The sequence below is a fragment of the Vidua macroura genome, chromosome 3 (genome assembly GCF_024509145.1).
Source record: "Vidua macroura isolate BioBank_ID:100142 chromosome 3, ASM2450914v1, whole genome shotgun sequence".
In the NCBI taxonomy this organism is placed as follows: domain Eukaryota; kingdom Metazoa; phylum Chordata; class Aves; order Passeriformes; family Viduidae; genus Vidua; species Vidua macroura.
The window spans coordinates 2,845,936-2,869,044 of NC_071573.1; the positions used below are offsets into that span (position 1 = coordinate 2,845,936).

General features: G+C 42.9%; 1 protein-coding gene and 1 long non-coding RNA gene across 3 annotated transcripts in view; one reads left to right on the top strand and one right to left on the bottom strand.

Annotated features, from left to right (window-relative positions):
• Positions 1-1,381: 1,381 nt before the first annotated feature.
• On the bottom strand, positions 1,382-12,017 carry LOC128805821 (uncharacterized). The gene is made up of 3 exons (XR_008436584.1): positions 11,583-12,017; positions 6,666-6,781; positions 1,382-2,430 (listed from the first exon to the last, which is right to left on the bottom strand). It is a non-coding gene; the product is annotated as an uncharacterized LOC128805821 (long non-coding RNA).
• Positions 12,018-12,398: 381 nt separating this feature from the next.
• FBXO11 (F-box protein 11) overlaps positions 12,399-23,109 on the top strand; it is a 70,309-nt gene continuing 59,598 nt past the window's right edge. For both annotated transcript variants that reach the window (XM_053974761.1, XM_053974762.1), the window contains exon 1: positions 12,399-12,839. In XM_053974761.1, coding sequence (XP_053830736.1) covers positions 12,722-12,839 — 118 coding nt within the window. In that variant the 5' untranslated portion in view covers positions 12,399-12,721. The remainder of the gene's footprint in view (positions 12,840-23,109) is intronic.

Genomic DNA, 23,109 nt, shown 5'->3' on the forward strand with positions numbered 1-23,109 from the left:
GTTTTTCTTTTCTGTTGAAGAGGAAAGAGGAAAGAGGAAAGAGGAAAGAGGAAAGGAAAACAACCAAACAAAAACAAAACAAAAAACCCTAAACAAAACACCCCAAAAAACCAAACTGATGTAATTTTTAAAAGACAAAGCAAATTAAAGTTTTCTCAGGTTGTCTGACATTGGCTCATGGTGCAGCATGCAATAATTCATTTAACAGCAAGAGCACACCTGGCGGGGCGGGGGGGGGGAGGTAAAAAGCCATTATTCTGTTTAACAGTAGATAGGAAAGCAGCACAGAGCTAGGCACAGGCTCAGTGCTCCCACGTTCCTCACGGAGCACACGAACCTGGGAGAAGAGCCGGTCAGCAGTGGCAACAACAGGCGATGCCCCGCTCCAACAACCCCAGCCAAGGGAAAGACACCCAGACTCCGCGGAGCGATTTCGCTCAACAAAAAAAAAAAAAAAAAAAAAAAAAGAAAGAAAGAAAAAAAGGAAAAAAAGAAAAAAAATTCTCTCCGAGCGGGATGTCGCGGGCCAGCGCCACCTGGTGCCCCGCGCCCCGGGAGTGTCCCCACCGAGCGACACCGACACCCGCAGCCACCGCTCGGCGTCTCTTTCTCCTTGGAGACGTCTCGCTTTCGCCAAACAGCGTTCTAAGCCACGAGGCGGTTTAAGTTTACCTTCCAAGCATTGGGTTTTGGTTAAGCGTTTCCCCGCTGTTTTCAACCGGGCAGGTCTTCGGTCGGAATTTGCGCTTCTGTTAAGCGTGCGGCGAAGCAATCTGGGGATCCAAACCACCAAAAAGTCAACTCTGCGGCCATGACTCAAGTGAATAAATCATGAGGCATCTGTGGGACTACTTCCAGGAGTGGGAAAAGCAGCATATGTCTCCAAAAGTGCTTAGAGCAGTGCAATTCTGCCAATTCTATCGTGAATCTCCTATCTGCTGGTTGAGGATGCAGCTTTGGGAGTCAAGTGCTTCCATCTGAATTCTAACCTAAAAACAAATTTTAACTCTGTCAGATAAAAAAGCTTGGGGAGGTGTGAGACATGTGGACCCCCAAAACTAGATACCACCACAAGTAATAAAGCAGTATATTTTTAAATTTTTGTGAATACCACCAAGAGACCGTGGGCATGGGTGCCTGGAGACGACAAAACTGAGCAAACTCTGGAATTTGCTCTTGGATGCAGTGGCTCACTACATCAGCCTTCCAGGAGAGACCACCACCCCCAAACTCCCCAGGCTTGCACTTCACCCTCTGCCCTTGCTGAACAACCCTGTGCCAGAGACTGGAAGACAGTTCTGAATCACTTAGGGGAGGAAGGGGAAGAAGAGGGGATACTGACAAATGCTATTTATTTTCACAGATCAAATGTGGCAACGGTGGGTAATTACAATTGTATTAATTTACATACATGGTAACTACAACGTACCTCCTTCACCAGAAAAATCGCCTAAATGCGGATACGGCCACAAAATCACCATGTACTGTCTTACTCCTCTTTGTGCTTTTATTAATAGTTATAAACCAAAACACAAATCTAATTTATGGCTTGTTTCTTCCCATTTCCAACATGATTCCAGGTTTTCTGCAAGAGTAGCATGAAGCAACCTGAAGTAGCAAATGTTCCCTCTTTGTTGTCTGAAATTGGGTTGTATGATGTTACAGGAAACTCACTTTAGAGTTCTTCTGTTGTGGTTTGCACCCTTATGTGATTTTTTTTTTTTCCTTGCTGTTCAGGCCAGTTTGTATCTTCTAGCAGGAAGTCAGCGTAGTGTCTCGACTGCATCTTCAAACAAGACTTCTGCAAGCTGATGCTCACAATTGGCTCTGTTTAGAGGTTTGTTCTTGTGGGGAAGCAGGCAGGTCCTCCTGGTTGCTTCTGAAAGCAACTTTCACTGCACTTTCCATCTACACTGGCTTCTGTTTTAATCACCAAGGTCAAGTCTGCGTGGTCTTCCCACTCTGCCTGTTGCATTAGTAGCACTCTGAAAGTGAGACTTTCACTGGATGGGAAGTGTTTGGTGATTTTTTAAATACTGTTATTGATTTCCCATTAATTTTCTTTATGAACCAGGGAAAGCTCTTATGCAAGGGTGTAACAGCCAAGAAATATTTGACAAGTTGTTTAAAATCTATTGCATGGAAGAAGCCTGCTAGATCAATTAATTTCTTTTCCTGATATTTCAGTATATCCTTTAAACATATTTTCACTGATTGTTATTACCCATCCTGAAGTATACAGCACAAAAGCAATCATGCATTACCTGCAGCAGAGGTAGCTACCTCCTGGATCTCTGCCACAAGAGATATGGATATTTTGCCCAAAGCTGGTTTTTTCTCTGTCTTCCATGAAACATGATTAGAACATAATGATTTTGTCTCTGCACCAGTCCACACCAACTCTATGGCTTCTGTTTTAGGGCATCAAACCTGTAAAAAGGGCAGATTCTTTTATATATGCAAACTCCTCTACCTGTTCCATCAGTTTATTTCATATTCCACCACTGTTCTTTTGGATACAGATTATTGATTGCTCTTTAGCGAATAACTTTTTAGTCATTCTTTGGCCCCAAAAAATTACCTTTGAACGTTCTATGCAAGAGTATTCATTATGAACAATTAATGTACTGAAAATGTCAGCACCTCAAGAAGGCATTTTATAAAAGATGAGTAAATTTATGGTAATGCATCATTCAAACTTCCTGCACTTTTCGTTCTTTTAAAATTTATGTCTTACATTGTAGTTCAATAGCTTGTAACAATTTGATGACCTGAACGGAATAATGTCAAAAATGTCTTTCTGTGTATTTTAGAAAAATTTTAGAAATTAGGAGTTTTCTTTTCTCTACCACTATTTTTAGGTATGACATGTCACAGCTTTACAGGAATTGAAAGTATTGACTTTGCAACATCTCTTCACATGCTTTTTAATCAGAAGCAAAAAAAAAAATTGGTTCAGAGGAAGCTTCAGTCTACATAGAGACATTAATAGAAAGTGAGGAAAGTCTTTTGTATCAACTGGAGGGTGGAAGGACTACTTGTACCCATTTATACTGATATTTGTTAAGTTTTATAGTGTAGAACACCCTGAATTTAAACCTCTTAAACTTTTCCCTTTGATATGTGGAAGGATCTCAGATTGTTTCACTTAATTTAGTAAGCTTTAAGCCTTGCAAATGATGCATGTTTCACACCACTGTCCAAATGCTCTAAAAAAAGCATTTTAAAGGTACTGCCATCTAATTAACCAAATCCAAGAGCAGCAGATTTTAATCTAATTTCCAGTAACACTTGGAGTAACAGTCTCAGCGCAGCTGGTTTGCAGTGCTGGAATGGAGAGGAGAGGTCACTTTGGGTGATCAGCTGCAGTCACAGCTAGAGAGGGCAGCACATAGCCCTCTCTTGAGTCACAGCACCACGCCTAGGAAAACGTGAGCAGAGGAGTTCAGTGGCTGGCTCCTCCTCGGTAAGAACAAAGCTCCCCCTCCAAAACCAAAAGAACCTTCAGCTCTGAGCTTTGCAAGTATCAGCTTCCTCCTCTGATTTACACAGTCACTCTTCTAGGTCACGGTACGAGTGCCATCTTTGTACCTTTGTGAGGGAACAGGTACAAGAAGCCTTGGGTTTATGAAAGAAAGGTCTGTTTTTTGAGCTTTATTCATCTTTCAGCTGACAGAGGTAATTGCTAAATTTAATATTGAGTTAGTACTGAAGTGCTTTGGATTTTAGACAAAAGTCATCAGTTGCAGAAAGATTAGGAATAAATACAATGCCAGTTGACTCTCACTCATACACTACAATAAGGGAAATATTGTTGGAATAGGGTCTGTATTTCAATTCAATTACACTTGGCAGCTCAATTAGAATTGCTCACTATAATAAAGATATTTCCTCTGTCAGTGTACTGTAGTAATGGATATTCTTCCCTTTTTATCTCACATATGAGTGATGAACAGGATGTTTCTAATTAAAACCAACGTCAAACATTCCATTCCCCAATCTTCACCTTTTTATGTTCCTTCACTGACTGCTCTTCCACACCTCCAAAAATTGACTCATAGATTGGACTGCCACCTTCTTTTTCCACATCTCACAGGCTGAGTATGGAAACCTTACACACACACAGCCCAACAGAGTGTGGTGCAACAGAACCAGTGACCTGTCAAGATGCTCACGCAGGCTGTGGAAACTCTGGGATTGTGAGAGCTGCACCTCCCCTTTCCACCCAAATGTGTTCAGAGCTATGCAAAATTCCAGCACTGAGCTGCCACAGTACTGCCCAACACTGACTACTGCACCTAAGGTCATGTTGGAACAAAGCACAGAGAGAGAAAATTAGATTTGATGCTTTTCCTTCTTCTCAGTTGGTTTCTGCCTCACAAAAAAAAAAAAAAAAAGCCTGACTGCATTTTTTGTTGTGAACAACTATTAATTATTCCATACCCAAAGTGGTTCACAGAAGAAATGCCATCTACACAGATGTAAATGTGAAAAAACCCAACTTGCATCCAAATATGCCTGGTTTTGCCAAGCAGTTTACAAGACAAAGTCATCCATTTAATCACACACAGTAATAGGATGACCAGCTTGATAAAAAACAAAGACAATGATCAGCTATTAAGAAATGAAGATTGCAAAACAAGCAATAAAGGTTAAACATTTATAAACTTCTTTTATAAATTTCATTTATAAACAGCTTCTCTACTGATGTTGAACATGAACTTAGAATGACAGTCAGTAATCTGTTTCCATAAAACAGCATAGAGACATCACTTCCCTTTATCCAATTCCTAAAAGGAAAATTCTCTAAAATATTACACTAGCCTCACTCAAGTTTTCCTTCTCATCTTAGCTGTGACATGAAAATATACAATAATCTTGATTTCCCATTTTTCTTTTCTGTTTTGCTGTGTAAAAACCATAAAAACTTAAGCAACAAGAAGATTTAAGACTCAGGAACTCAGTGACTCAGTAAATCTGAGTTTGTAGTACTGGACACAGCCGAGTGGGAGAAAAACCAGATTTTATTTAACGTATTTAAATCAGTTGTTCTGTAAGCTGCCCTTACAGTGAATGTGCATTTACATATACTATACAAATTTTGTTAAGGCCTAGATCACACTCATGCTCATCACCAAGAGTTGGTGGAGAGGATTTTACAGGGCCATTGATCTCATTTATAAACACATTCTTCTGAATGGATTATCTATCCTCTGTGTCTGCTTATCAGCATAAAATAAGATAATGGTAAGAACCTGACACATTAGGGATTCACCAAAGAGACAGGGTCATTGGGGAATCAAAATAATCACTACCAAGCCTTTGATGTGATAAAGATGGGATAGGAAAACTTTCTAGATCTGGAATAACCTAAGATGACAACTGAGCAGACTCAAAAGGGGATACCTGCAGCATGCTACCCTTGAAATCTATTCTATTTTGTCAGTTATTCCTAGGAAAACACCTCCTGTTGTTCATTAGCTGGCCCTGCTGAGGTGTAGGAATGTGTACATGGAAGATGGAGGATAAACAGAAGCAAACATATCACCACCATGTGGATAACTGCACAAACCACGCAGCACTGGAGAAAGTCACCTATAGCTACTGGCCTGTAAGACACTCCTTGCCAATTTATCTGTCACATGCCCTCAGCAGCAGAAGTCCAAAGCTCCTCGAAGGCAACAACAAACATCACCACCACGTGGCAACAGAGAGAAATTAACTGCTTGGAGTCATTGCGGAGCTTAAAGTCCCTGCTGGCTGCGTGCTCCCGAGTTGGTCATCTCTGAAGTACGCACTGCCACCTGCCTGGACGCGCAGCTCAAGCACAGAGCAGAACGTGCGGCTTCGGCAGCAGCCCAGACAGCTCCTACAGCAGCACAGCCATGGCTGAGAGCATTCCAATAAAACAGATCTAATTAGGAATGACTTTCACCCACAAGCCCAGGGAAATACTAAAAGCTTCCTTCCAGGATCACAGTGAGCCAATCTGTCTGCAAGTCATGGAAGGGCCATCCTTTCCCACCACTTTTCTGCACTACCGTTGCCCATGTCTGAAAAATAGCCGTGCCTTCAGCTGGATTCATTTGCAGTCATTTTACCTCCTCGACCTGCCTGACTGTGCTGCTGCAGAAATGCTGGTTGACAGAGCAGGGTACAGGGCAGGGGCAGCAAAAATGTAAAGAGTAGGATTGCTTCTTAAGGGCAACAGCAATTTGGACCCCAACTGCAAAACACTCTTCAGGGCATCCAAAAATGCTTTTTGATTAAATAGCTCTTGGTCATAAGAGTAATTAGACCTTACCCCCACTTATCAGATAGGGCACATCCAAGAGGTCCACCTGAGACAGCAAGATGGAGAAAAAGGACATAATTTCCTCTTTTCTACCTGCTCAAACTAGAGGAGCAAGCTGGCAAGACAAAGGTACACAGTATGCTACACACTTTTTTCCTGGGTGGGTCCAATCTTCCTATACAGGGAACTCTTATGGTAGAAAAGGATACAACTTTAGAGCAGGACATTTAAAATTGCATCTGTCTACCAGGCAGCCAAGTGAAAAACTGTAATCTCTCTCTTTTTACCATGAAGAACTTGTTCCCACCAGTTAACAAAACCAGCTGTTGTTAGGGTTAAAACTGTCAGTACCAATAAAACCCACACCCACCTGCTCTCCAGATTTGAAGTGAAGGCAGTTGTATTCACGTGCTGATGGTGAGACCACTTTTGTCTTCCTGCCTTGAGGACTGAAAGCAGCATCACCTTCTCACTGCTGACCCCTTTCTGTATGGAGATACCAAATCCCATTTAAGCACCCCACCTTTGGATGCTCTACAACGCTGCCAACTGTTTGACACATTGAAAATGAAGACTGGGATTCCTCATGTTTAGTTGTTCATAACAAAAGTGAAGCAAAGTGTCCCCAGCTGCTCCTGCTCCTCTAGGCCTGTGATAGACCAGCTTCAGGGAACTTTGTAAGAATGAGGAGCTCAGAATCCCACTGAGATGTTTTAAGGGAAGAACCACCCCCTAAATCAGCAAAAATTTTCATAAAGAAGCCATTCTTCTCCTTTGCTAGGTCTAAATCTGGAGCCAGGCCCTCATATAACTCCAGCCTCCTGGTATTTAATGATTGATTTTTCCAGTTGGGAGTATTGGATGTACTTCTTGTAAACATTTCTCATTTGGGACCTGACTCAACTCATTATGTTGAAAGATCTCTTCAGGCTGCATCCTCTCCAAGGCAATATAAATAACACCCACACCAGCCTTACTTGGGGGGCAGAAAACCCCAGCTCTAAAGACAGAACTCATCATATGGACATACTGCTGATGCAATGTGCAAAACAAAAGTAGGCTCCAAGGAATAAAAACTTCCATATGAAGCCCATACTTGACCTCTGTACATGCAAGTCTGAAAATGAACAGTGAGAAGCAAACCTTGAGTGAATGAGAACCACCAAGTCAAAATAATATCTCATCACCCATAAAATTATGTGATTTATCCCCAATCTATTTTAATTAATTTTAAAAATGAAGCTTTTTATTAGTTCAGACTATCTGGAACACCTACATTCAATACAATCCAGAGGACCAAGTTTGGGGATTTCATTAGGTACTGTCAGGAAAAATGAGCTGAAAATACAGTATGGATACTTGAAACAGCTCCACACTCCCACTCCCTCTCCCTCCCCTGAACATACTCCCAAAAAATCCAGAAGGCAGCTGTGTAGATATTTATCTAGCTATGAAATTTCTACCAAGACAGCTAGTAATACTTTAAAACTCAAACACAATCCCTCCAGGACTTTTTTTAGAAGTTACTTTTATTAAAAAAAAAAAAAAATTAATGAGAACTGAAGTACCACTCATGCTTCCAGAGAGCTTTTGTTAGGGCAGAATTAGAATTAACATGTTAGATAAACATGTTGCAACAGTCATGTGAGCTTATAGGAAACAAGACACATTCCCCACCCTGAGGTCTTTATTTTTAGTGCAGAAACCAGGTTGGTATAGCAACAGAAAACATCCCAGCCACAGACATTCACCCAGAAGGCAATCCAGGAAGGTCAGCTAACATCAAGCTGGATTTCAGGAGACATGGATTCCAGGTAAAAGAAGGAGAGATTTAAGAGTCTTTTTCTGCAAGAGTGGGAAGATTCTGGCTGCATGAGACGGGTTGTAAAACACAATTAAGAGGAACTGAGGGTCAGAGACATTGCAACAAAATGACACTGGAATTTTTGAGCCGCACAGCAAGCATGTTCAACCAGTTCTAGATATCATTAGCTATTTCTGAAAGGCCCATAACTTCCAATCTCAGGAGAAACAACCCTCTAAGTTTGAAGAGCTACAAGTCAGAAATTCACACTGGGTCAGTCCCAAACCTTCAATGCAGTATTTTTAGTCTAGGAACATATTAGCAGCATATGAGATGGTTAGAAATAACAGGCAAAATTCTTATACTTCTGAAAGCAGTAACATGACACCATGGAGAAAGCCTTAGGTAAGGACTCCTATACCCTGGGTTCTGTTCATAGCCCTGTTAATAGCCTGGAAATGCTCTTGGACAAGTCATTTCAGCCCTCTCTGCTTCACTTTCATCCATACAGAGAGAGAGAGATGTGGTTCCTTTGCAAAACCACTTGAATCGATTAATAAATACAAAAAAAAAAAAAAGACTCCTTGTATTTCTTGTACAAATCCACAAGCTGTAGGTAAAGGCTCTGTATAATTAACTATAACCATGTTCTCAAAATATTTCTTGTTCTCTCACAAGTATTAGGAAGCAAAAGCTAGAAAGAATACTGTGCACTTGACACTTAATTAAAAGCCAGCAATTCAGTGGGGGGGGTTATTTTTTTTTTTTCAATTTTCAAAATTATTGTTTCTGAATAATTTTGAAGTAGAGCTTTAGGCCATCATATCCAAGTTGCAGGCTGTCCTTACTTATGTTTTGTGAACCCCTTAGAAGTAATTCACAGATCACAGGTTCATTGACATCTGTTACCCTAGACTTGTTTTGATCAACTGTTAAAGCAATACCCACATCTTCAGGGTAAGGATGGATCATGACAACTTAAATCAATCTGTCCCACACTATTTCTAATAGGTTCTGAAGCAAGGCTTTTCAGGTTGCTAGTAGATATACACATTAGATAGAATAAAATAGTGGTGATTCTTGCAGATCACCCTGGCCTCAATTAGCCTTGTTGATTTACCACTTTGCACTGCCCCACAGTAATTTCCCAGTCCTGCTTATTCTGTGAGCCCATCACCTCTAATCTCACAGCAATACTCTGAGATTCTAGAAAACACTGATTCACTGTCTTGATATTTAAGTTGTTTTAACTGTCTTCACTTTAGAGAAAGTTGACTCGAAGTTACTCTTGTCTCTGCACATCACCCTCAAACAGGAATGCCCTCCATGAGAACTTGCACTACACCTATGAAGCTGCCTCATCTCTAACCATGCTGTGTTAACACATAATTAACAAGTTACTGTTATCATTCAGCACTCTGCGGCATCGCTTCCTTCATGCAGGAAGGAAGGTGATCTCTTCAAAGCAGCAGCCAACTCTTCAAGAAACAGAGAGCCAGTTATCATTAACATTTAAATACACACTCATTTGAAGTTCAGTGCAGCTTACAAGATGGTCTGAATATGATGAGCTAGCACTTGACAACTCTGTCCAAATTGCTTATGCTATAAATGCTCCAAGCAAGCTCTTCACCCAGGTCTTACACCTTTTTCTGTTCATAATGTGAGGCTGTTCAAGGGTCACCAAAAGGTGATTTGTGGCCAACATAACCAGACCAGCAAGCATTTCTATTGTCGACAATTATGCAAAAAGATCACTGTACAGTTTAGCTCCACTTCCCATTCCTTCTCTTCCCAATTTAAATAAAGAAAAAGCTGTCTTGACAAAGGCAAAATTATCTTGCCGGTATAAATCACACCCACATTCAGGAATGGCTTATTAGCACATCACACAGGATGGCTTAAAGCACCTCCACAGTGGTCAACACAATGAAGCCCAAATTATTAATTTGAGCTTTCAGTGCCATTCCCATCACAGAACGGAGTTTTCCTTCTCAGAGGCTTTACAGCAGCAGGGGAGACACAGGATGGCTGAGTAGAACATTTTAAAGACTGACAAACAAACCTGAAATTATGATCAAGTCCCAGGCAGGATACATTTAACAGCTATGAGAAGAGATACAGAGATTTAGTCAATAATGTTTTGATGAGTTTTCAGGCTTTCTACTGTTTGGCCTTCTGAAGTACAGCCAAGAATGTCAGACAAGAGCACTGCAAGTATTTCTTTACTCCATGCCTTGCAATCAAACACTGAATACTTACAGGAATCACTTTTTCTGCACCAGTAATTTATTGAATCAAGTCTTTATAATTCAGCATGAGGTTCTCATTGTATCAACTCAGAGCATTAATCCCAAACTTCTATAGATTGCCCTCGATCTATTTTGGTTGTCAGTGAAGGTACACCTTGGACCTTAAGGAGCTAATTACAGAAAATGTTTTTGTAGGCCAAGAGACCATTCAGTTTCAAACCAGTGCAATACTTCTTAAGGAAGTTTAGAGTTTGCTTCAACTAAATAAAGTTTTATTCTAGTATCAGAACTTTTAGATTCTTGAAGGCTCTATGTGGAAATCAGCTTGTCATCCATCCTTGAACAAGCTTTCAAAGACTTAGAGCACTAAAAATTTGGAGTATACCTACATTGAGCAATTTCAGGTAATCTTGTGACATCAAGAATTCATTTCCTTGGTGAAGAGAGCACAACTAGAACAGCTGAAGAGAAATGGATTCAAATAGTTGAAATACTCCAGTTTACAGATTAGAAGTTTCCAGTGAGGGGGGAAAAAGCCCTTAACCATGACACAGTAAGTTCAGCACGATACCTGGGTAGGGTTATTTTTCCTGTTCAAGAGTTAAAGCAGAGTTTCACAATGCTACTACCAAAAATAAAAATAATGATATTTACATGTAATTATGTAGCTCTACAGAATGTTCAGTACAGTAGCCTAGTAATCATTATGACAGAAACTGCCCCCAAACAGACTGATGTTTATATTCTTTTTCCTAAAAAGTTCTTCTCACAGGAGCTTAACTTCATTATCTCTTCCCCTAATATCAGGGAAGTTGGCAAGAATTATTTCTCTCAGACATGAAAAAATATCCTCTACTGTTTCTCCAGTCATTCTTTAGGGCAACAAAATGTTAAGTCTAAAAAGTGCTCCTTAACAACTACTGAGATTTCTCATACGTTTACATTTGGTCTTATATGAACTGAGAATTAGAATTTCACTGTAATTTCCTTTCAAATCCAAGTATAAGTGTTTTTAAAGCTTTTTTTCTTTCTAAAAGCTGTTCTTTCCTTTAGCTATATTATACCTTCATTAGTCAGCTTGAAACAAGCTCCTACCTAATGTGTTTTTAATTACCATAATTTATTTACATTTTCTACCAGATAACACTCTCTTGCTTTTCAGGCATAGGCAAGGGCCCTGGTTCCAGAAGCTCCCAGAGCTTAGTTTAAGTAGGACTCCACACAAACCCACCTTCACAACATTAGAAGCAGATTCCTGAGCAACCCCACAAAGAGATGATCTCTTCCTTACTGCTGGGGTTGTGCCATCCATTTTATTAAGTGACTCCTGAAAAGGAAAAAGAGCACAGCTAGCTTCGTTTACTTCTTTTCCCTGCTCTGAGGCCATCAGCTGAGCACCAACACAACAAACAGAATAAAGGAGGAAAAGCCTCACGCACTTGTCTAAAGCCCAAACTAAAGAGCGTTATCGCTGTATTAGCAAAAGGCAGCACAAACGCGAGTGGGCACACCAGCCGAGAAAATATACACAAATCCAGAGGGGAAAAAAATGGTTAACAACCAGTCAGGAAACCGAAACGCGCCGGCACCCACAGCACGGCTAATCCAGCCCGGGCAGGGTTACCAAGGCGCACGGCACCACAACAAGGCACCGTCGCCAGACGCCCGCCCGCCCTCTCTCCTCCATCACACACGGCCCGAGCGGAGCCCGCCGGACCCCTCTGCTGCCCGTCTGCTGCCGGCAGGCCCGGCGGCTTCCGGGCTGCCCCGGGCCCGGCTGCCGCGCCGGCTCCTCACGGGCGCCGCTGCCGCCAGAGCCCGGCCCGAGCGCCGCCATTGCCGCCCCACACGCGCGGCCCCGGCCCTTTATAGGCACCGCGCCGCCCCACCCCGCGCCGCGCCGCCCGCCCGCCCCTCCCCAACCCGCGCACCGATAGTACGGCAGCGCGGATTGGCCGCGCCGGCGCCGGCCGTTTGTGTGGGGCGCGCCGATTGGCGGAACACGGCCGCCCAACGGCCGCCCGCTCGCGAGCGCGTCCCTGGCGGTGTCAATGGCTCCTCCTGCCACGGAGCAGCGACGGGCCTGAGCCGGGCAGGACCGCGGGATCGCCGGGGGCCGGGACGGGGGGGGGCGCGGCGCTATCGTCCCCCACAGCAGCGCTGAGAGAGCCGGCGGCTCCTCTGCCTTCGAGCGAGCCGGCAGCGGCGGCGGGACCCGCGCCCGGAGATTTTCCCCCCCCGCCCTTCCCTGCTGCCCGCGCCTGCGAGGCGGCCGCCCCGGGGCTCCCTCCGAGCGCCCCCGTCCCCGCCGAGGCACCGGTTGCCGGAGGATTCCCCCCCTCCCCTCCCGCCGCCCACACGAGCCGGCAAATGAACTCGGTCCGAGCCGCCAACAGGAGACCCAGGCGAGTGTCCAGGCCGCGCCCGGTGCAGCAGCAGCAGCAGGAGAGGAACAACGCCGCCGCCGCCGCCGCCGCCGGGGATCGGGGTAAGCCGGGCTCGGGGCCCGCCCTGCGCCGGGACCGGCAGGAAAAGCCCAGGCTGCTTCACCCTTGGCTCCCGCTCAGGCCGCGCTTTGTTTGGCTCGGGCTCTGCCCCGGCTCGGGGGGAGGCGGGGGCTCGGCCCCTTCCCCGGCCGGGGAGGGGGGAGCCGATCGCCCGCGGCCCCTCGGGACAGGACACCCCCCCGAGCCCCCGCCCCGTCCCCGGGGACGGCGAGCGGGCGAGCCGCCCTCGTCCCCCGGGAACACCGGTGCCTCCCCGCGGGGAGCGGCGGGCCGGGCCCCCGAGGGCCGCGGGGGGAGAGCGCCCGGGGGGCTGCGGGGCGGGGGGACGCGATGGTGTCGGGCCACTTGCGGCGGCACCTTCCCCGAAATGGTGTCCGGGGGCGGCGGCCCCGGGTCTGGCCGAGGCTCCGCGGGGCCGGGCCCGCTGCGCCGCGCCTGCTGCGCAGTTCGGGCTCCGGCTCCAGCGCTGGCGGGGGGGGGGGGGGCCGCGGCCCATCGGCCATTGATCCCCCCCCGGCCACACCGCCCCCACGGCCCCGGAGCGGAGCCGGGGCTCGGGCCGCCCGCGCCCCAGCCCTGCCCGGCCGGGGCCTAGCGTGAAAATGTTGACAATTCGGAGCCAGTGGGGGAAAGCACCATTGTGTGAGGGCATGAGGAAGCGGCGAGGTGGGATTCGCCCCTCATGGAGCCCGGGGAGGGGTGCGGGGGGGCTCGGGGGTGGCGGCCCCTCGGGCCTGCCGCTGTCGCCCCAGCGGTGGCTCTGGGGGTGCCACTGTGCGTGTGCTCCGAATGTGCAGCGCTGGTGGTGGCTGGGCTCCTTTTTTTTTTTTTTTTTTTTTTTTTGTTTTTTCTTTTTTTGAAGGCGAGATGGGGGTGGGATTGTAGGAGACATTTTGCATGTCTTATCTGGTGGATTGGATTTTAATTTTTTATGCGTTACCTGTCACAACTCCGGCGTGATAAAGGAGACTGATCCGCGGTGCGGTCTTAGGTGTACAAATGCCTTTTTTAAATTTAAAAAAGAAGAAAAAAAAAAAGGCTTCATTGTCAGCTGAATGTCTTTTGTTTGAATATCTAGGATATCACGTTGAGAACGAGGTATTTTAACCACGGAGATGCGTCGCGATAAATATTTTAGTGCATTTTATGCAATCAGAACATTTTAAGTAAATGAAGTAAAGAAAATTTAATCTGAGGAAGTATTTTTAATTCTCCATTCCTCCCCCTCCCCTCCCTCCCCTTCCTTCCCCCGCCCCCCCTTGCACACATTGGTCAGAGCAAAGAATGTTACCCAGACCAGATTGCTGTGTATATAACCAGAGGATGTGATGTCTTATGCCCAATTATGGGTCTTGTGTAAACCTTCCAAAATCTTCAGTAATTATATGATTAAAATGACTTCTCTGGTATACTGACATTTAAAAGAAAAACAACAACACACAAAATAAAGCAAAACAACAACAAAAAAAGAACTTCTTCCTCTCAAAGACGTGCACTGAGGGTTTTCATCATCGATGTTCCATATGGAGAATATAGGGATTTTTTTCAACCCCATGGCTTACTTCACCTTTTAAACAGATGAAAATACAACTTAAAAAAGGCATCCAGAATGATGTGCTTATGGATTAAATGCAGTGATTATTCAGTTTTACGTTGGATTGCCACTGCTCATATGTTACTAATTTGCTAAAGATACAGGCAGAAACTTTCTCTATTAAAATGTGAGGCTGCAGTATGTTTGTATTACTGTGACATTTCTGGAACTCTGGACTCACCTAATTTTATTTTTTTTTTCCACATTGTTCTGTGCTGTTGACCACTCAGTGGTGATGAAATTATAACAAAATCAAATTCCATGGTTTGTGGAAATTACCGTTCCATGTGGATCACTGCTAGCTTTTTCCTTGCAGTTTTGAAGGTCAGTTGTGCTAGGTCTCACTTGCCCAAAAATGTATCAACAGCACTAAGGTTTTTTTGTCATTAGTGTTCCATCTGCATTTGGGGTGTCTCTAGTGCAGCTTCTGTTCTACCTCAGGATTTGCAAGGTCTGATCCACTATATCTGGAAGGTAATTTCAGTTTTACCTGTGACTTTGCTCGCTTTGTGCAGGGCTATTGCAGTAAAGGCTGATGAATAATGCTACTAAATTAAAAGCCAATATGCTGGGGTTAGACTATACCATGCAAATCAGTGTTGACTTTTTTCACCTTTATTCCCAAGCAATGTAGGTCATCCTAAAAAAGGCTGTACAAAAGAATCAGTATAAGTTTTTAAGAAAGGGTTTCTATTGAATTCAGATTTAATTTTGTTAAAAAAACCCTCTTACTCAATACTGTGAGTGCAGCTGTGACTGAACAGAAATTATTTTTTGTTACTGTTGATTTCTTTCTTCCTTCATATTACAGCTCTGTACTTATAGGAACAGATATCATAGGACAGAGTTGATAATACAGCTCACAGTTAATCTTTGGAACTTCTTGTTTCATATCATTAGATTGCTTAGTAAAACATGTACTAGGTCTTGAGCTTTATTTATTATTTAATGCTGCGTAAGTAGACAGTGTTTTACAACTGAGTAACAGCTGTTACATGTTCACTGCTGGGTAAAAATCAAGTTATGATGCCTATTGTTAATAAATAGATCACTGGGAAAAAATGCTTTTATAAAAATCCTTCCTCAAAGGTTCCTTGTAAGAATTTAAAAATCATACAAAGCTGTGCTTTATACTGAAGGGATTTTCATTTTATGTGTGTAGTAGGAACAAATCTGATGAATATGTAACCATGCTGTCTATAATACACATTGATGAACAATACCTATGTATCTGTGTTCTGATTAGTGGGGAAGGGAGATCATAAATGATTGCAGATAAAAACATTTTCTCCCCAGACTCACAGCCAAGATAAGATGTCATCAGGATACACTTTCCAAGATGTTTTGCCTTATGCTCTGCTGTTCACACCTCCCTCCATCTAAGGTAGCCACTGTGCCACTTCTGTTCTACCTTCTCCCTCCTGATCTCTCCCCAGTCACCAGTGGGGTTTCCAGTGGTTTATTCAGTGGTTTTGCAATTCTGCATGAATTATATAGAATAGATGCGTGCTTTTATTTTCTTTAGGACAAAGGTCTGCCCAAAAGAAAATCTGGACTTGGCAATGTTTATGATTACATATTCCCATGTTTGCTTATAGTGCTGTTTTTTTCTTCCTTGAGTGTATAGGTTTGGCTAGTTTTGCTAGGAAGAAGACTAGGTTATACACTTATTTTAAAAGACCAAAAGATCTTTTCCAGAATTCCAGCTGAAATTGTCAACCTCAGAGCTATCATATGAATATTTTTTTCTTATTTCTGTTCTTCTCAAAATAATAACTCCATTAGTGCATGTGTGCCTCTGTAAGACCAGCACATCGCTAGCTGTAGCACTAATGAGGTTCTGAGCTGCATGTCCACAATTAAGTGCTCTTAGGGTCGGCTCCTGTGTGCTGATAAGTAGCCAGCTGCATCTGCCACGGAGCTGGGCCGTGGTGGTGGTGTCCATGTGACAAGGCAGGGAGCTGCCTGCGAGCTGCCTGCGCCAAACGCTAGCTGCCTTTTTTTTTTTTTTTTTTTTTTTTCCCAGGTTGATTTTTGGCACGAGTGCTGCTACAAGGGAAGGGATAACACTGAACGCCTGTGGGTGTGGTGGGACTGTGGCAGCTCCATTTTAGATTGGGTTAAGCTGGGTCAATACTTTTGGAGCTGAGGCAAATTTAATACATGCGTGCTGTAAACCTACCTTGCAAGTTTGCTTCCCCTCCTCGCCCCAATCTTTTTCCAGTGAAAACAAGATACATACACCCATATAGTCTGTGTGTCACTCTGCAACTTCTGAACTTGTTGGCTCATTTAAACCAAAGTTGACAAAGGGGTGTGAAGTTAAGTTTTGTGGCTGGGCAGAGGATAAAGACAATGAGGGAATGACATTTATAACTCACCCTTTCTACCCATGCCAAGAAGTAGCAACCAGCTGGCCTGTCAGCACACAAGGTAATTGAATTAGTCATTTGTCTGTACAGGGGACACGAGGGTTTGACGGATTGGGAAAAAGACTGGGTTAGGCTGTGTAAAACAAACATGTAGAAACTAAACTCCAGTAGAGTTCTTTCTCACAACGTTTGAATTTTGTAATGTTGAGATAAATATCTTAGGAAAGGTAACGAGTCTTTATTTGGCTCTGTTTCAAGTGTATGTGTGTAAGCACGTGCATGATTATATATGATTTTTTTTGGTATGTGCACCAAAAGGCTTATTTGGTGAGTGCAGGGCAGGAACAGTAACTGAATTAAATTATTCTTATTCTGAAACAAATGCACAGACTTGCATCAAAGCACCTAAATGCTAAATGGGTTTCAGTTTTTGTAGGGTCATCCTTTAGGGTAAGAAGTCAAGTGGGCATCAGGTGCCCACATGGAAAGAAATCTAGTTAAGGCTTTTCTCTTATTTCTTGAATGTGAGTCATGGGCTGGGACAAGATATACTCACATATGGGAATATAATTCTTGGCTTTGCAGTGAAAAGTTTCCTACCTTACAGATAAAAGTTTAGAAACTTGGTTCTTCAAGCACAATTTCTGTTTCCCAAAGCCTCATTCTGCATTAGGAGTACAAAGGAGTATCTGTGTGCCTTTTTTGTCCTTCATATGTGCCTAAACCTATGCTAAAGCTTTCTATTTCATTTGGAGAGATCAAATTCAAGTGTGTTTGTTCTTGGCATACACAGTAGTGTTCATTGCCTATAGTCTTGGTATATTTTAGTCAATCATAAGACTATTAACATCAGTTATAGTTTCCCAGAAATATCAAATCTTTTTTTACTTTCTGTGTTACAAAAACGTGGAGCCCAGTGGTTTAAGAGATAATGAAGCCTCCTCCACAGGTCTCTTTTATATCTTTGGGGGAAGGTTATGCTCTGTGCCCTTGCTGTGGTGTTCCTGGGACAATCACAGCTACAGAGTAGACCAAAGCTGTGCAGAGTATGTCATGCTTTTACTGCAGGTGTGCAGGCATGAAGCATCTCATTTGTTGAGCATATAAATAAACATTCTGTGCACTGGATACGAGGCTTTGGTGTATGTGCATAGAACTGGAGCAGTAGGAAGGCTCTGTCAGGCCAGCAGCTGCCTGGGAAGGTCAGGCTGGCAGCCTGCTTTTCCCTCAGCAGCGTGGTGAGCCCGGTGTGCCTCGCGAGTGCTGAATGTGCAGCGCCTGTGCAGAGCCACTGCTGTGCCTGTGTTTGCTCAGCACACTGAGCTCACACACACACAGAGGTGGCATCCAGGGGCTGCCACTGCAGCCAGGACAAATCCTTTGGCCCACACTCTCCTCTGGGTCACTGGGGTATTTGGAAGGAGGATGCACCAGGTGCATTGTTAACATGCATCACCTGTGGCAACACTTAAACTTCCTCTTGCAGGCTATGCCTGTAAACTGTTTGGTCTGCTAGGAAGAGGAGGTAGTGTGCTTCTGTGAGGTTTCTAAGCTGCATTGATTAGTGATGAAATGTATTTAGTCTTACATGTTACAACAAGTGCAATAGGAAAATTAACCCAGAGCTGCACAACATACAGATAAAAAAAAAAAGCAGAGGTGAACTGACTGAACTAACAGGAATTGAGAAAATGGAAGGTTTGTTCAGTTGAATTTGTCATTACCTAATCTTTTTATGGTTTCAGATTATTAGGTATTTCTTTTTGTTTCTCACTTGTGCAGTGCTTCTGCATTCAGCACTTGGATTGGCAAGGGAGCAAAACTTGGTGATTCTTGCTTATGGTACTAAGCTGTAGTATCTGAATATAATCTAGGCTTTTAGTCTGAATCCTTCATTTCTTGTGAAACAGGGACCAAGGAGGGGGGAGGGAAAGAAAGCAAATTAAAACATGTAATGAAATTACAGAGCGTCAAAAGTCTACTTTTGTAGTATATTATTGCTTTTAAATTTTTTAGAAGAAAAGAGTAAGTTCTAGATGTAGGTTCCTGAGTAAAGAAGATGCTCTAGAGGCATCTTCTATTATGTGCCTTGTACTTCCTATTAGAAAGTTTAGTGAACTTTTCTTGAGGTGATTTAAATCTATGAATCTGGAATCTGTCGTAAAAGATAGCTTGAATAGTAGTTATTGTGGTTCCTCTCAATAACAGTTTTCCTGATTATACTGCTGCCTGTTCTTAAAATTATTATTCATTTGTGGGTAGAAGCTAGGATAAACAGGCAATGAACACTTATAAAACCTGGAGTTCTTTCAATAGGCTTTTGGGGACTACTTTTTGTGCTCTCCTCTGAGATACCTCCTTTACTTGCATTTTTCCAAGAGAGACAAGTAATTGTAGAGCCTTAGAGGTTTGTTAGAGAAAGAGGTTGTCCTGGTTCTCCTGCTTCTAACTTCATGCTCAGCTTTTGCCTTGCTTTGACACCCTTAGTTCCCTGAACCATATCACCACAGAAACCAAGCCTCCAAAACACTGGGTAGTTACCTGCTGGTTTAGCTGTTGGAGCTATCTAACTGCAGGGGAGGGCGAGTGCGTAAGAGAATTGGCCATCAGTGGGACTGGCCCTTGCCCTCGCAGGTCACCCTTAGATCAGCTTGGCTGTTGTGTGGGATTGGAGCCTTCCCCAGTGCCTGGTGCCAGTCCTGTGTATTTGAGAGGAGCTGTTGCAATGCTGCTGGGGCTCTGTGCTCTGCTCTGTGCTGTGGGACATACAATGAAACCTACTGTTCGTTGTAACAGAAACCTGCAGTTTCCATTCCGTTGCCAGGTTTGTCAGGTCCCTCTGATGTCTTGTATGTGAGAGTTCAGGCACTGCTTTGTTCTGGGAGCTCAAACTGCTGCATAGTTGAGCTCTGCCTGGAAACCTTGTCACTCAGGCTCCTAGGTTTGTTTCTGTTGAACAGCTCTACCTCGATTCTATGTAGGTTATTCCACAGAAGTCTCTATAGATATGCTTCCCATACATACCGGATATCGCTGGTATTGCAGGATCAAAATAATAGTAGTGTTTATCTTCTTGCCCAACCAGTTCTGTGTTCCAAAAAACTGATTCAGCTGTACCATGTGAGTGCCAGTCTAGTGCTGGTAGAGCCTACAGAGCTTTTCCTCACTTGTTCTGAGCTGACTTGACTGCATTGGGTTTGGTAGGTACACACAGCATAGAAAGATGAGCACTCCTGAGAGTGGAGAGAGATTGGGAAACAAAAGCTTGGGGTTTGTCCTACTTTGAATTGCCACTACATGGCAACAAGGCCAAATCAACAACTGTACTTGGAGTTCCTATACTTATTTTAAATAACCACTGTCCACACCAGCAGAAGAGCTGAATTTGCAGTCTCATGGTCATCTGTGTGTTTGCTTTTATACTGAAGGGCTGGATAGCATTAATAGGTCACGTTACAGTAACTATTTCCTTTTGGTAATCCCAATTTGTAATATTTGGAAACAGCCTGTTTACCTTAAGGGCTCTCATTTTGGGTTCTCTTCTGTTGCTTGTTTTCAGCTTACACATCCAGAAGTAAAGTTCCAGGGTTTAGTGTCTTGCTTTCTGAATAGAGGTGAGTTGTAGCTCTGCAGCAGGTCTAAATTTCAAGCTATCTTTGTCTTTGGACAGGTTATTGTAGGATGACAGGTTACCATATGTCAGCTGATCTGTGGTGTCTGATTCACAGTAATTGTTCATGTGTATGCTCTTAGCCTGTGGCAAATGGAAGGTAATTTGAGTTAGCCTGACCCTCTTTCATTATGCTCTTGCAAGGCACTCCCTTCTCCATGTGGATTGTTAGACCTACTGAAGAGCCTTGGCTAAAACAATAATGCAGTTTCTGTCTCTCAGCTAGTTTGGCTGTATCTGTACAACAGCAGGATGAGGACTTCACCAACTTCCTGTATTGTTGCAGCTTTGAGACCATGCTGAAGAAATAAATCCTACAAAGATGCTATCCTGAAAACCAGTCAGATGTTACAATTGCCAGGTGTGTTTTTCTTCAGCAGAACATACAAAGCTTTATTAGTGCATTTATAAACACATAAAGCAAGTTGTTTATTTCACAGTATCTTGGTATACTTCTTTCTTGTTTTTGAAGAAGTATGTTTTATTGTGATTTCTCTCAGATGATGCTTGGTAATAGAAATAATTCAAATACTGCAGTAACAATTTTTGATGTTCTCATTCAAAGCCTATTGAAATCCTGGCTAACTGAGAAATTCCCATTTCCTACAAATGGCACTTGAATTTGATCTGAAATTACATGAAAGGTAAAACAATTGATTTTCTTTTTAGTGCCTAGTTCTTATTTGAAATTTGATTTTGCAACAGCAAATCCAGTTCAGTCTGGTTCACCAATAATTGTTAAAAACCTAAAATACTACTTAAATGCTTATGGGAAAACATTTTTCAGTAGTGTGATACAGCCATCCTGTCTTGCTGCCTTACTGAATTCTTAAGGCTCACAAAGAGAAGTTCAGAACTGTCTCTTGAATCTATTCCATTTCCTCTTAACACAAATTAATGTCCTTATTTAATTACTGCATTACTGATCCTGTGTGTATATAAAGTATCCTTCCTATTTTATTGTTCTTATTTGGTCAATAAATGTTTTTTCTAGGAGATAATTGGGTAAAATTTACAGTTCCCAAGCTTCTTGTACTTGGAAAAGTCATAGGAAATGTGTAAATTTCTTCCTTAACTGGAATTTGAGGCATAGGTCTTGGTGCAGACTTGTAGACCTGTGAGAAATAAATAGTTGGGAAGTTTATCAACATACTTTTAAAAAGTTACATTTGTCAACGTACCTTTAGAAAGAACATTATGCTGCAGATGTATGGGAAAACTTCAGATTTTAGGCATTGTTTCTAAGAGCTGAGGACAAAATGGAATGCTTTTTTGTCTAAATAAGCCTTTCCTGACAACTGGGAAAGCAGGAGGCCAGAAAGGTGACCCAAATGCTGTTGGGTCATCAATGTAAATTGTGTGTAGTGGCTGCTCAAATTAATGTTTACTATTTCCTTCAGTTGTTGCTGTCTTGACAGAAGAACTACAGCTCTTGGATGGTTGTTACATTAATCATTGTCAAGATGTGATGTCTCACCTTTCTCTGAAGGTGGTAAGATTTGTGACCATGTTCTTGGACATTCATCCACAGTCTTTGAAGAGCAGTTATTCAAAATCAACCAGAGTTTGCTCTGAAGTTTTGTGGCTCTGTTTGGACCCGTGTTGGCTGCAGCTGTCCAAGATGAGATTGTGGGTAGGGACAAGAGATAGCTGAGCTCCATCTGTTATGACCTTGGAAGAGCGAAGGTCCAGGGCAATTGCCGCGTATGAAAGTGTGTGGTGGTTTTTCCATCACAGAAGAATCACTTTTCATGGAATCACACACTCGTTTGGGTTGGAAGAGACCTTAAAAATAATCTGATTTCACCCCTCTTGTATTGAGTTCCATTTGGAGCTTCCTCTAGTTCCATTTTTAAGTCTCTGCAAAGCTCTACAATAATTGAGCCTCTAAGGTACGTGACTTGGATTGCTGTTGAGAGAACCTCCTTCAACACAAGTTGTTTGGCCAGCTAAGCATCAGTGGGAGGAGAGAGGATTAGTGCTTTGGGCTACTGTTGCTGTCAGGATGACTAGAAGAAGAATGGATGTGATTGTGATAAAGGGTGATACCTGAGCAACTTCAGGTGGCCTTTGATAACAAGTTTAGAACCTTTCATATCTTGCCAAGTATCTTCTCATTGATCAGCAGCTTGTGATTAATTATCTGCTGATACACTTGACAGTATCAGTATGGTTGTTAGTCATTGTCAAATTTTACCTGAATTTGAAAAGTTTTAAGTAACTGAAAAAGGCATATCCCAGTGGGTTCAGTGGGTGTCTGTCTAGTGAAGCTCTGTTCTGAAGATCAGTTCATCACAGTACTTGTCAATATGATGTTAGATCTCCCATTTTGTCTAAATAATGCTTGAACGTCTGAGCTTGTTAACTTCAAAAGTCTAAACAGGAAATAATGTTTACTAACAACCCCATCTCCTCTAAAACTGTTTTTTAAATGCCAAAAGAGAAGAGGAGGTGAAATTATTCTGATTTTTCGGTTGCAGACAACCTAACTTTAATACGTTAGTTTGAAGGAAAATGTATTGGTCATACTAACGTTGAAATCTGTACATTTGTAAAAACATGGGGAAAAGAGAGAGCAGATGATTTGTTTCAAACAAATTTTTATTTTAAAAATT